Source organism: Hyperolius riggenbachi, chromosome 6, assembly GCF_040937935.1.
Source record: "Hyperolius riggenbachi isolate aHypRig1 chromosome 6, aHypRig1.pri, whole genome shotgun sequence".
Classification (NCBI taxonomy): domain Eukaryota; kingdom Metazoa; phylum Chordata; class Amphibia; order Anura; family Hyperoliidae; genus Hyperolius; species Hyperolius riggenbachi.
This window is the reverse complement of record NC_090651.1, coordinates 35,305,428-35,318,481: the sequence shown is the minus strand read 5'-3', so window position 1 is coordinate 35,318,481 and position 13,054 is coordinate 35,305,428. Positions and strand designations below refer to the sequence as shown.

Sequence of the window (13,054 nt, the reverse complement as noted above, 5' to 3'; positions counted from 1 at the left end):
CTTGACGGCACCGACTAAACTGAGTATGGAATGCATGGTGTTGATAACTTTGTCACATTTTGCAAATACCATCCATGGGAGGAATATGAAAATTACATAATTTTGTTTCCCTAATTCTGTAGAATATGGTGATACTAGACATAGCCAGGTAACCCGAGCAGGGGCTGAGATATGAATAATGGGGTCCCCGTGCGCCCCAAATATTGCAAGTTTGATGTCCTATGAACGTGTATTCTCAGCCCAATCTGAATATGAAATCGGTTTGCATGTGCGACAAAACCCCGGCGGGGTATGAAATTGGACATATTTTGTGGATGGCTGGAAGTTCCTCCCCTGAGAACTCACTGCCTGACACGCCCCTGGGCTGAGCTTGAGACTCCGCCCAGAAATGTCAGTGCTCAAAACTGATTGCATGAGGACCCCCAGCCAATTCCCCCACTTTCCATCATACCGAAAAGACTGCCACTGCTTGGGGAAATAGCAGTGGCCATCTTGCAGGCGGAGCAACGGCCATGTGGTTCGGCCATATTGCGAACTAACTGCAACAAAGGAACTTTGTCTTTTCCCGAACGGACTTTCCACAGAATCATAAGTATTCGTTCTTTTTATCCCTTTTTCTTTTATGTACTGTGTTATCACTGTCTCTCATCGTTTAATTGTTCACGATTGTCTGTATATATTAATTATTTATATTGTAACAAATAAAGGCTTTTTAAAAGGTCTTTACCTCTCAGTAAAACCTTCTATTCAGTATACACAGACGAGACCTAAACTTCCGAAGGGACGCTACTGTTTTGATAGATAGATAGGAATTGCACAGTTTTAACCGGTTGTTTGTTTCACAGGTCTATAGCCAGTTAGCAGTTATCTCTGGGCTGATAGAAAACAGAGATGGTGGCAAATCTACCCCTGGGTTGGAGTAAAAGTGTATTTTCGTAACCTCACAGGCTCCCTACTGCGTCGTGACGCTCAAACTCCGCCAATTCTACGCAGATTGCGTCCATAGCTCTCAATCTGTGTGCTAGAATCGGATCGGACGGTTTTGCGTGTTCACGGCCAGTGGGGCTCGTGTGACAGTAGCACAGAGATGTTAACTTGCTGCCTAGTGGCCGAGGAAGGATTTTTTTGCCTAGGAAGGGGTTCACGTCAAACCTTACTGTTATTTCAGTTCATCTAGGCAATACATGTCAAACTCCGGCCCGTGGGCCAAATCTGGCCCTCGGAGCCATCAGATTTGGCCCTCAGGTGGTTCCTACACTTTGCATTATGTTTGGCCCACTCTAGACCACCAGAGTAGCTATATTGGAGGGTGAGCCCTAGATCACCAGCGAAGCCATATGGGGAGGGGGACAGCACTACATACCAGGGAACTGCAAAGGAGAGGGAAGGGGCCACTAGACACCTGGGAGCTGTATAGGAGAGAGAAGGGGTCACTAGACACTTGGGAACTGTATAGGAGAGGGAAGGGGTTACTAGACACCAGGGAACTGTAATGGGGAAGGAGGGGGCCACTAGACACCAGGAAATTGTATAGGGGAGGGAGGACCACTAAACATCAGGAAATTGTATAGATGAAGGAGGGAGGACCAGTAAACACCAGGGAACTGTATAGGGGATGGAGAGGGGCTATTAGACATCAGGGAACTTTATAAGGGAGAGAGAGGTAGCCACAAGACATTTAGATTGGCCCGCGACCTGGTCCCAGAGCTCAATTTCGGCCCACTTTGTATTTGAGTTGGACACCCCTGATCTAGGCAATGGAAATATTCTCACATGAAAATCTCAATTGACCCACAAATGCAAAAGAATCTAGCAAACTAAGGGCTTGTTTCCACTGTTGCGACGCGATTTCGGCCGCATTCCGACGCTTGTAAAAACGCATGCGGATTTTTTACCCGCGATTTCGCCTGCGATTTCGCATGGCAGGGTGCCATGCGAAATTAACCATGACACTGCCAGGGCTAAATAAAATAGAAAAAGGTGCGAAATCGCACGCGAAATCGCGGGTAAAAACGCATGTAACAAACGCATGCGTTTTTACTATTAAATACATTAGCGGCGATTCGCACGGATTCCCGACGCAGGCGAAATCGTTGGCTCTTTTGTGCGTTTTTTTCACGCTGAAAAAAACGCACCTCAACAACGCTACAGTGGAAACAGGCCCATCCACTTGCATTACATGTGCGGATCTGCATGCGTTGGACGCATGCAGATTCGCGATAGTGGGAACGAGCCCTTAATCCACTCTCTTCTCACTAATTAAAGGAATCCTGAAGTGAAAATAAACTTGTAAAATAAAATAATGCATATGAGACACTGATTCTTATTTTTGGTTTAAAGAATATAAATCTAGGTTTGAAATTCAAACAGCAGGCAGCAGCCATGTCATTGTATTCGCTTCATTCAGCTCCCTCACAAAGCAATGATGACCTAAGGAACGTTATTACTGTTCTTGCTGTCATAAGTTTATCCACAGCCACACAGAGGTTTTATGACCTCTAGTTAGTTTTCAGGAAGACTGCACCTGCAATCTCACTGCTCCAACTATAAAGATAGAGCACTGGTTTATTAACCCTTGCAATCAGAATAATAGATAAAAAGGGAACACAGGCAAAGTCGAAGTAGGATTGGTAATTTATGTACTCATTTATCTCTTTATGTCACATGTCACTTCAGGTATATTTTAATAACCAGCTGTCAGGCATTGGATCACCAGGAGCTGGCTTAAGGCTTTGATTCGCTATATTTGTTTGCCCTCTTTTTGTCCTGGTGGAAATTCACTTAATTAAAGAGACACTGAAGCGAAACAAAAATGATGATATAATGATTGGTGTGTGTAGTACAGCTAAGAAATAAATTATTAGGAGCAGAGACATAAGTCTAATGTTGTTTCCAGTACAGGAAGAGTTAAGAAACTCCAGTTGCTATCTATGCAAAAGAACCATTGAGCTCCACGACTTTCAAAGTCTTCTGAAGTTTGTTATCTTAACTGTATTGTTTTGTTTTTTTTGCACAGAACAGTTCAGGACAAGTCAAAAGTTCACTGCCTGTTCTGTAAAAAAAACAAACATTTAGAATGCTGAGTAGTGTGTAAACTGCAAATATTAGAGAATTATGCAATGTTTTATAAAAAAAAAAGCTGTATAACTGAAAATAAAAATATGAGAATATTTTTTTTTGCTACTAATGTTCTAGTAATTATCTGTCAATTCATTAAGTTAGTTAAGAGATTCAATTTTTTACTTTTCAAAATTACATCTCCCTTTGAAACTCCATGATTCACCCCTACAATCAGCACAACTAAAAATTCATAAATTATGACTTGTGCTGCTTTCATTTTGAAGATAGTAGCTATAATTTTTTTCCTAGACAATAACATCACCCAGCCCCTTTACAACAGCGTATGCACATGAAACTTGTATGGTTCAGTAGTGTTGTGTTTGTTCTCATTTGTGCTGCAAAAAAATAATCTATAAAAACTCTATCTTTAAAGGTTTTTAAGATATTCAAGTTTTTATAACGGTCAAAACTTCACTCAGCCCCCCTACATTGGTGCAAAGGCTGAGGGAACTTTTGACCTTTATAAAAACTTGAATATCTCAAAAACGATACAAAATAGAATGATTATTTTTACAGCGCAAATTAGCACATTCACAACCCTACCCAACCATATCCATTTCCTGTCTGTAGGTTGTAGTACAGAGGCTGGGTGATGTTATTGTCTGGAAAAAAGTCCTATTATCTTCCAAGCTTTTACTGTTACTTGATTAATTCTGAGAATATTCCTAAAGCAATATGGGTCAAGCAACTGGGCCTAATGCGGGCATAGTGGATTCAGAGCTATTTAAAGAGACACTGAAGCGGAAAAAAAAATATGATATAGTGAATTGGTTGTGTACTATGAATAATTACTAGAAGATTAGCAGCAAAGAAAATATTCTCATACTTTTATTTTCAGGTATATGGTGTTTTTTCTAACATTGCATCATTCTATAATATGTGCAGATTACACAACACTCAGCATTCAAAATGAGTCTTTCAGAGCAGTCTGTGAAGTAATGACCTCTCCTCTAGCAGAGGAAAAGTAAATAGTCCAGGAACAGTTGAGATAATAAAAGTCAGATAACAGCCCTCTCCACGACTAACTTAGTCGGAGAGCTTAATGGCTTGTTTGCATAGAGATAACAACTGGAGTTTCTCAACTCTTCCTGTACTGGAAACAATTACACTGATGTATCTGATCTTAATGTTTTATTTCTTAGCTGTGCTACACATACAAATCATAATATCATCATTTTTTTCGCTTCAGTGTCTCTTTAATGTTAAGGTTTAATGAAGCTTATTCTAAAAACAAGGCACTGGATATATCAGCCTGGAGCCCCTGAAAGCAATAGTGTCCCATCTCCTTGGCTGGAAATATTTGAGACTTGATCACATGTCAGATAATGAGAAGTAGCCACATACCTCTTGCAGATCGTACACATTCTGGTTCTTCTTGTGGCTGACTTGGAACAGACTGAGAATTCCTTTGATGATGTTGATCACATTTTCAGTAACATCAACAGGGGCGAAGATGTCTCCAACACGTCCTTCGTGGTACTCAAACTTGATGGGTTTGACTAACTGATCGGACAGAGCCTGAGTTAGTTTAGTGGAATGAGTGAATGGGTCTCTGGGCCAGAAACCGTTTACTTCTTTGATGTTAATTGAGGTGAGCTAAAAGAAAGAACATTGCAGGAAATTAAATACTCATAATAACCATGAAATAAAACATATTCTGCATATAGCCAAGTCTCCTCTCACTAATCTCCTTACACTCCCACAACCCTAAACTAGTGTTTGCTACATTCAACTACCTCCTCGGGCCCCCAGCCCCCCACCTCCCACTTCCTGCATCTCAGCCGAGGACTTGTCTCCTTCTTTAGTGATAAAATCACCAACATCCGAAAAAAACTTTCCCTACATACACCACACCTTACATCCTCCCTGACAATCTTCTCAACAGACACTGAACTTACTGACTCCTCTCTCATCTCTAAATCACGTCCCACTACATGCACCCTTGACCCCATGCACTCTCACCTCATTACTCACTTATCCTCTACCATCTCACGTGCCTTAACCTCCCTCTTCAACCTTTCTCTCACCAGAGGTATAGTTCCATCCTCGTTCAAACAAGCCCTTATAACGCCCATACTGAAAAAACCTTCTCTTGACCCCTCTTCCCTGCCCAACTACCGACTTATTTCTCTCCTCCCCTTCTCTTCTAAACTACTTGAGTGCCACGTCTACACTGACTTAGTCCGTCAACTCACTGCCAATTCTCTGTTTGACGACCTCCAATCTGGATTCCGCCCCAGCCACTCAACCGAAACTGCCCTACTTAAAGTAACCAATGACCTGGCGACTGCTAAATCTAAAGGCCTCTACTCTATTCTTATCCTACTAGACCTCTCTTCCGCTTTTGACACTGTGGACCACCCCCTACTTCACCAAATCCTCTCATCCATGGGCATTCAGGGTCCTGCCCTCTCCTGGCTTTCCTCCTACCTCTCAGATAGGACCTTCAAAGTTGCCTACTCCGGCACCACCTCCTCTCCACATCCCCTCACTGTTGGAGTTCCCCAAGGCTCAGTCCTCGGACCTCTCCTTTTCTCCATCTACACATATGGTCTCGGTCAGCTCATCAACTCCTATGGTTTCCAATAACACCTATATGTTGACGATACCCAGATCTACATTTCAGCACCTGACTTGGACACCTTAACAGCTTGTGTCCCAGACTGTCTCAATGCCATCGCCTCCTTCATGTCCTCCCGTTTTCTAAAACTCAATATGGACAAAACTGAAATAGTAGTCTTCCCATCTCACAAATCAATGCCCCTGCCAGACATCTCTATTTCTGTTGATGGCACTTCCATATTGCCTGTCTGTAGCATACCCCAACCACTTATTAAAGGACCAATATCGTGAAAAAAAGTAGGCCGTTAAAATCTGACAGAACCGACAGGTTTTGGGCCAGTCCATCTCCTCATGGGGGATTCTCCGTGTTTTCTTTGTTTTCAACAGCATTTCCTGAACAGCAGTTTAACTGCAAAATAGTAAGATACCAGCATTTCTCCCTACTCACTTGCACATTATTTTGTCGGTTAGACTTTGCAACTCCTGTTCAGGAAATGCTGTTGAAAACAAAGAAAACCCTGAGAATCCCCCATGAGGAGATGGACTGGCCCAAAACCTGTCGGTTCTGTAAGATTTTAATTGCCACGTTTTTCGCGATAGTGGTCCTTTAAGTTATGCATAGGGTTAATAATTCCCAGGATAAAGGCATGTTTTCATGTTTAAATTTACACTGATCCTTCCTATTACTCCCTCAAAGGACAACTATAGCAAAACCTTGTAAAATGTTCAAATACACGTGTATTAGTAGTAACATTTCTCCAAGAGTAATTGCACTATACATTACTTCTCTCCTATGTTGCTGTCACCTACAGTAGGCTGTAAAAAGCTGATAGATCTGACAGAATTTGGATTGGCCCATCATCTCAAAGGGGAATCAACGTATAACTTTAATTCTTTACAAAAGCACTCCCTAGAAAGAACCTTTATAATGGTGCTGGACAACCAGTCTCCTTCTGGGCACACTATTCAAGGACCACTCCAGTGAAAAAAAGCAAGCGGTTAAAATCTGACAGAACCGACAGGTTTTGACTAGTCCATCTCCCGATAGGGGATTCTCAGGGTTTTCTTTGTTTTCAATAGCATTTTCTGAACAGCAGTTTAACTGCCAAAACAGTAAGATACCAGCCAGCCTCCCTAACCACTTGCACACTATTTTTGGCAGATGGACTTAGCCGCTGATGCTTTTGAAATCGAAGAAACCCCTGAGAATCCCTTGTGTGAAGATGGACTAGTCCAAAACCTGTCGGTTTTGACAGATTTTAACTGCTTACTTTTTTCACACGAGTGGTCCCGTAAGGCAGTTTGACTGTACTACTGCCATCCAGGGTGTGCTTTTGTAAATAAATGAATTTCTGGGAAACCCCCATGAAGAGATGGATCAGTCCAAATTCTGTCAAATCACACATCAAAGTCACATTTCTGCCTTCCATAAATTACAGGAGCATAGGAAAAAAAGTAATTTACAGTGCAATGTGTATTAAAAATGTTTTAACCTTTTTGTACAATATTAGTCCCGAAAGGACCTCTGTCGTGAAAATCTTAAAATTTAAAATATATGTAAACATATACAATTAAGAAGTATGTTTCTCCCAGAGTAAAATGAGCCATAAATTACTCTTCTCCTATGTTGCTGTCACTTACAGTAGGTAGTAGAAATCTGACAGAACGGACAGGTTTTGGACTAGACCATCTCTTCATGGGGGGTTCACAGGGATTTCCTTCTTTTCAAAATGCACTTAGTGAATGGCAGTTGCTGCATCCAACTGTCAAAAAAGTGTGCAGCGAGCAGGGAGGCTGGCCAGCATCAGTGTATAAATCTTTTTCAGGGAATGTATTTATAAAGAATAAAGGCCATGCTGAGAATCCCCCATGGAGAGATGAACTAACCCAAAACCTGTCGGTGATGTCAGATTTCTACTACCTACTGTAAGTGACAGCAACATAGGAGAGAAGTAATGTACGGCTCATTTTACTTAAGAAGAAACATGCTTTTTACTTGTATATGTTTTAAATTTTAAGATTTTCGCAAAAGTTCCTCTTTAGGCTGGTTTCACAGTGGGACGTTACAGGCGCACGTTAGAGCAGCCTGTAACGCAGCCCACCGCACAGTAATGATAAATCAATGGGGCTGTTTACAGTGCCCACGTTGCGTTACATTGTAACGCTGCGTCACAAGACAACGTACTGCATGCAGTACTTTAGACGCGGCTGAGCCGCGTTAGACTGCTTGCACATGCTCAGTAATGTTGGGGAGGAGCGGAGAGCGGCCAGGCACATGGCTAATTAATATGCACTGCACGTTGTGACGTGCAGTGTTTACTTCCTGGAGCGGCTGCTCTGTGCGGCGATTGGCCGGCGGGACCACGTGATGCCGCATGCGCACAAGAGTGCGCATCACGGCATCACTGACGCCAGAGTGAGCTGCACAACGCGGCTCACTCTGACGTCCAGATCCAGCACCACCAGGCGTTGGGTTAGGGGGACGTTATGCGACCTTAACGCCCCCTCTAACGCAACGTCCTGGTGTGAAATTAGCCTTAAATAACATTTGAAAATAATAAAATCTGTAAGTCAGTGGAAAATAAATAAGTACATTTGGGGAGGAGGGGGGGGGGAGAAAATGTGGGGTTACAGAAAAACAAATCTTCGTGCATCTTGACTGATGCATTTGGCTTGGGCCAAACCAATTTGCGTCATTTATGACAAGCTACAAATACCTTTAGTCTGACTGTTTTGTGTTTATTACCTGCAATAGGAACGTCTTCGGTTCACTGGGCCTGATCTCCACCTTGGCGGATATACTCACTCCGGAGCCGGCAAAGTCATTCTCTGGTGGCTTGACCATTGTTTTGGCTTCATACTGATACAGGGTGACTTTATTCTGGCTGAATGTAGGTTCTGTGGAAAATATTGCTTATGTTTAGCCCGCACAGCCATCAGATTTGGCCCACAAGTGCCCACTTTGCATTATGCTTGGCCCACTCTAGACCACCAGGGAAACTATATAAGAAGTGAAGCCCTAGATCACTGGGGAAGCCATATGGGGGGGGGGGAGCACTAGACACCAGGGAACTGTAAACGAGAGGAGGTTTATTTGACACCAGGGAACTGTATAGGGGAAGGAGGGGTTCTCTAGACACCAGGAAACTGTATGGGGTGGAGGGGGGCACTGGACACCATGGAACTGATAGTGGAGGGGGAGGACCACTAAACACCAGGGGATTGTATAGGGGAGGGAGGACCACTAAACACCAGGGAATTGTTTAGGGGAAGGAGGACCACTAAACACTAGGGAATTGTTTAGGGGAAGGAAGACCACTAAACCCCAGGGAATTGTTTAGGGGAGGGAGGACCACTAGACACCAGGGAATTGTTTAGGGGAGGGAAGACCACTAAACACCAGGGACTTGTTTAGGGGAGGGAGGACCACTAGACACCAGGGAATTGTTTAGGGGAAGGAGGACCACTAAACACCAGGGGATTGTATAGAGGAGGGAGGACCACTAAACACCAGGGAATTGTTTAGGGGAAGGAAGACCACTAGACACCAGGGAATTGTTTAGGGGAAGGAAGACTACTAGACACCAGGGAATTGTATAAGGTAGGGAGGGAGAACCACTAGACACTTTTTGGGAACTGTATAGGGAAGGTAAGAGGAATTAGACACCAGAGAACTGTATAGGGGAGGGAAGGGGTATTAGACACTGGGAAATTGTATAGGGGTGGGAGGGGGGCCCTAGACACCAGGGAACTGTAAAAGGGAGAGAGATGCCACTAGACAATTTGGTTGGCTGGCCATCTATAAAATCCTGAAAAGGGCTAAATCATTTCCTGTGCTACCAAAAACCTTAAAAAATGTTTTAACCCAAAGTGTTGATGTACCTATATTTACGTGTGTGTACAATAGTCTTAAAATGGGACCTGATCGATCAATAATACAAAATAACTGCACTGTCAATGTTACCTCCTTTTTTCAAAAGTGACTGGATAGTGTGCTGGTTTACGTCTCTCTGACACAAGAGATCGGGGTTGACATCTCAGCTCTTTCAGTAAGCCAGCACATATTCAGTAAGGAGATCTTGTGCAAGACTCGCTAACACTGTTACTGCCTATAGAGCGCATCCTAGTGGCTGCAGCTCTGGAGCTTTGAGTCCGCCAAGAAAGAAGCACAATATAAATTTAAGGCAAATATACTATAAATATGGTAACATTTTAAGGTTCTGCACCAGCCAAAACTTTTATTCAGTTTTAGATAGGTGGGTGGATCAGAATTTCTGCAGTGTAAGATACCCCTATGCCTGCTACTCACCATGCAAATTCCTGTCAGATAGATGGTTGAACAGATAATTTCTGACAGGTCCGATCTGATTTCTGATCGTTTTTCTGATCGATTTTGTATAGAAGTGATTGGAAAACCGATCAGAAATACAATCAGCCCATATTTTATTTGGCTACTTTCGGCTACAGTAGGGTGCTCCTTTGTAGCCCATATTTTTTATGCAGCTACAAGGTTTTCGGCAACATGGTTTTTGATTCAGCCGAGATTTTTGATCCGGGGTGCAGGGGGGTATCACAAGCTAGGGTCATAGGGTTAGACACCCCTGGGGGGGGGGCCTAGGGTTAGGCTCCACCATGGGGGACATAGGGTTAGGCACCACCTGGGGGGTCTTAGGGTTAGGCACCACCAGGGGAGTCTTAGGGTTAGGCACCACCAGGGGAGTCTTAGGGTTAGGCACCACCTGGGGAGTCTTAGGGTTAGGCACCACCAGGGGAGTCTTAGGGTTAGGCACCACCAGGGGAGTCTTAGGGTTAGGCACCACCTGGGGTGTCTTAGGGTTAGGCACCACCAGGGGAGTCTTAGGGTTAGGCACCACCTAGGGAGTCTTAGGGTTAGGCACCACCAGGGGAGTCTTAGGGTTAAGCACCACCACTGGAGTCTTAGGGTTAGGCACCACCAGGGGAGTCTTAGGGTTAGGCACCACCTAGGGAGTCTTAGGGTTAGGCACCACCAGGGGAGTCTTAGGGTTAAGCACCACCAGGGGAGTCTTAGGGTTAGGCACCACCAGGGGAGTCTTAGGGTTAGGCACCACCAGGGGGGACATAGGGTTAGGCACCACCTGGGGGGGGGGGGTCTTAGGGCTAGGCACCACCAGGAGAGTCTTAGGGTTAGGCACCACCTGGGGAGTCTAAGGGTTAGGCACCACCTAAGGAGTTTTAGGGTTAGGCACCACCAGGGGAGTCTTAGGGTTAGGCACCACCTAGTGAGTTTCAGGGTTAGGCCCCACCTGGGGGGGGGGGGGGTCTTAGGGTTAGGTACCACCAGTGGAGTCTTAGGGTTAGGCACCACAAGGGGAGTCTTAGGGTTAGGCACCACTTGGGGGGGGGGGGTCTTAGGGTTAGGCACCACTTGGGGGGATCCTAGGGTTATGCACCACCCGGGGGGTCTTAGGGTTAGGCACCACCTGGGGGGGTCTTAGGGTTAGGCACCAGTTGGGGATCTAAGGGTTAGGCACCACCTGGTGGTCTTAATGTTAATGACCACCTGTGGGAGTCTTTGTATTAGGCACCACCAGGGGAGGGGGGTAGAGGAGGGTTCTGAGTGAGAGTTAGGTCATAATAATCACCAGGGGCTGTCTTAGGGTTAGGGAACATCAGGGAGGGTTCTGTGTGAGAGTAGAGAGAAGTTAGGTAATAGTAATCACCAGGGCCTGTCTTAGGGTTAGGCACCACCAGGGAGGGTTCTATGTGAGTGTATGGAGAAGTTAGGTCATAGTAATCACTTCTCTCAGCTATATTTAGAGCTCTTTTATAGCCCAACACATTTTGCCTATAACAGCATCCTTTTTATAAACACTAGCTTTTTCGGCTACACCAGGCGCCCTTGGTAGCTGAATTTGGCATATATAGGCTATACCAGGCGCCCTTTGTAGCTGAATTTGGCATATGGGCTACACTGGGTGCCCTTTGTAGCAGAATTCGACATATATGGGCTACACCAGGCACCCTTTGTAGCCGAATTTGGCATATATGGGCTACACCATGTGCCCTTTGTAGCCGAATTTGGCATATATGGGTTACACTGGGCGCCCTTTTTAGCCAAATTTGGCATATATGGGCTACACTGGGCGCCCTTTGTAGCCGAATTTGCCATATATGGGCTACACCAGGCGCCCCTTTTTTAGCCAAATTTGGCATATATGGGCTACACCAGGCGCCCTTTTTTCCAGGTGCCCTTTTCGAATGTACGCCCTGACACTATCTAAAAGTTTAAAAGAGTGGTTTTATTTTCTGTATTTAATGATGCATTGGATAGACTAGGATGTAATGGAGTAATCATTTAACTGCATAGATAACAAGATGCAAAAGGTTTTACAAATAGTGGCATGTCTTACCTAAATTATCAGCGCCTGTAAAAAAACAGAAAAAAGAAAACCGATTAAAACATTGAAAAAGATTTTTGTAAAAAAAAATAAAAATATATATATATTTTTTTTTTTAAAAAAAACACTGGTATTTGTATGTGTAAACAAATATACATATAACATTAGAGTAAAAAAAAAAATAATGATTCATAAAATAAAATAATGTTTATTATGTTGCTATATTAATAATATATACAAATATTAACTAGCGCACCAGAACACTCACCCGCTATAGCGAGCAGTAGTGCTAGGATGATTCCCCTCATGATGATGGTGAATACTCAACGAAGGACAGACTGGGGTATTTATAGTAGAAAAAACTGAAGCAGTTCGGATTTTGGCCCCACCAATTTTGGCAGCATATCCTTTGCTTATCATGTTTGGCCAACAAAGACTTACATCAATTTTTGCCTTTGCCAAAAAATTAATGACACATTCCTTTATATTTTATGTTAAAGCTGATTTAGAAGAATATATTTTTCAATCATATTTTTTTTTAAATATTACATATAGCATTTGCTTAATTGGTATATTCATGAAATAGTTTATATCCCAATATTTTATGCTTTTGTTTAATCACTCTTGATAGATAACAGGTAGGTTGCGTAAATGTTGTCCTGGTCATTGTGACCTGTATTTGGAAAGCAGAAACTGCCAGTCACATTAACTGTGCATGGTCGTCAGATCAAAGTATAGAGACAGGTTTCTCATTCCAAAAGTAATTTAATTAACTATTATCATTTTACAATCTTGTAATTATTTTCAATAATCATTGAAATATGTATTGACGTTATTTTCAATTTATTGATAACTAGCAGACCTATAGAAACCAAATGACTCACCATCTGTCATAAAGACAAAGTGATAACCTGCCTGCAAAAAAAGAAAAAAAAAGGAAAAGAAGAAAAAAAGAAAATTAAAATAAAGAAATGAAGCAGTAACCTGTAGAC

General features: G+C 43.2%; 1 protein-coding gene across 1 annotated transcript in view; it reads right to left on the bottom strand.

Moving 5' to 3' along the window:
* The window catches only part of LOC137522037 (vitellogenin-A2-like), a 69,327-nt gene extending 56,957 nt beyond the window's left edge, over nucleotides 1–12,370 (bottom strand). The window contains exons 1-3 of the mRNA XM_068242056.1: nucleotides 12,319–12,370; nucleotides 8,429–8,595; nucleotides 4,465–4,716 (exon numbers count right to left, since the gene is read on the bottom strand). Of these exons, the coding sequence (XP_068098157.1) occupies nucleotides 4,465–4,716; nucleotides 8,429–8,595; nucleotides 12,319–12,370 (471 nt within the window). The remainder of the gene's footprint in view (nucleotides 1–4,464; nucleotides 4,717–8,428; nucleotides 8,596–12,318) is intronic.
* Between the last annotated feature and the right edge of the window lie 684 nt (nucleotides 12,371–13,054).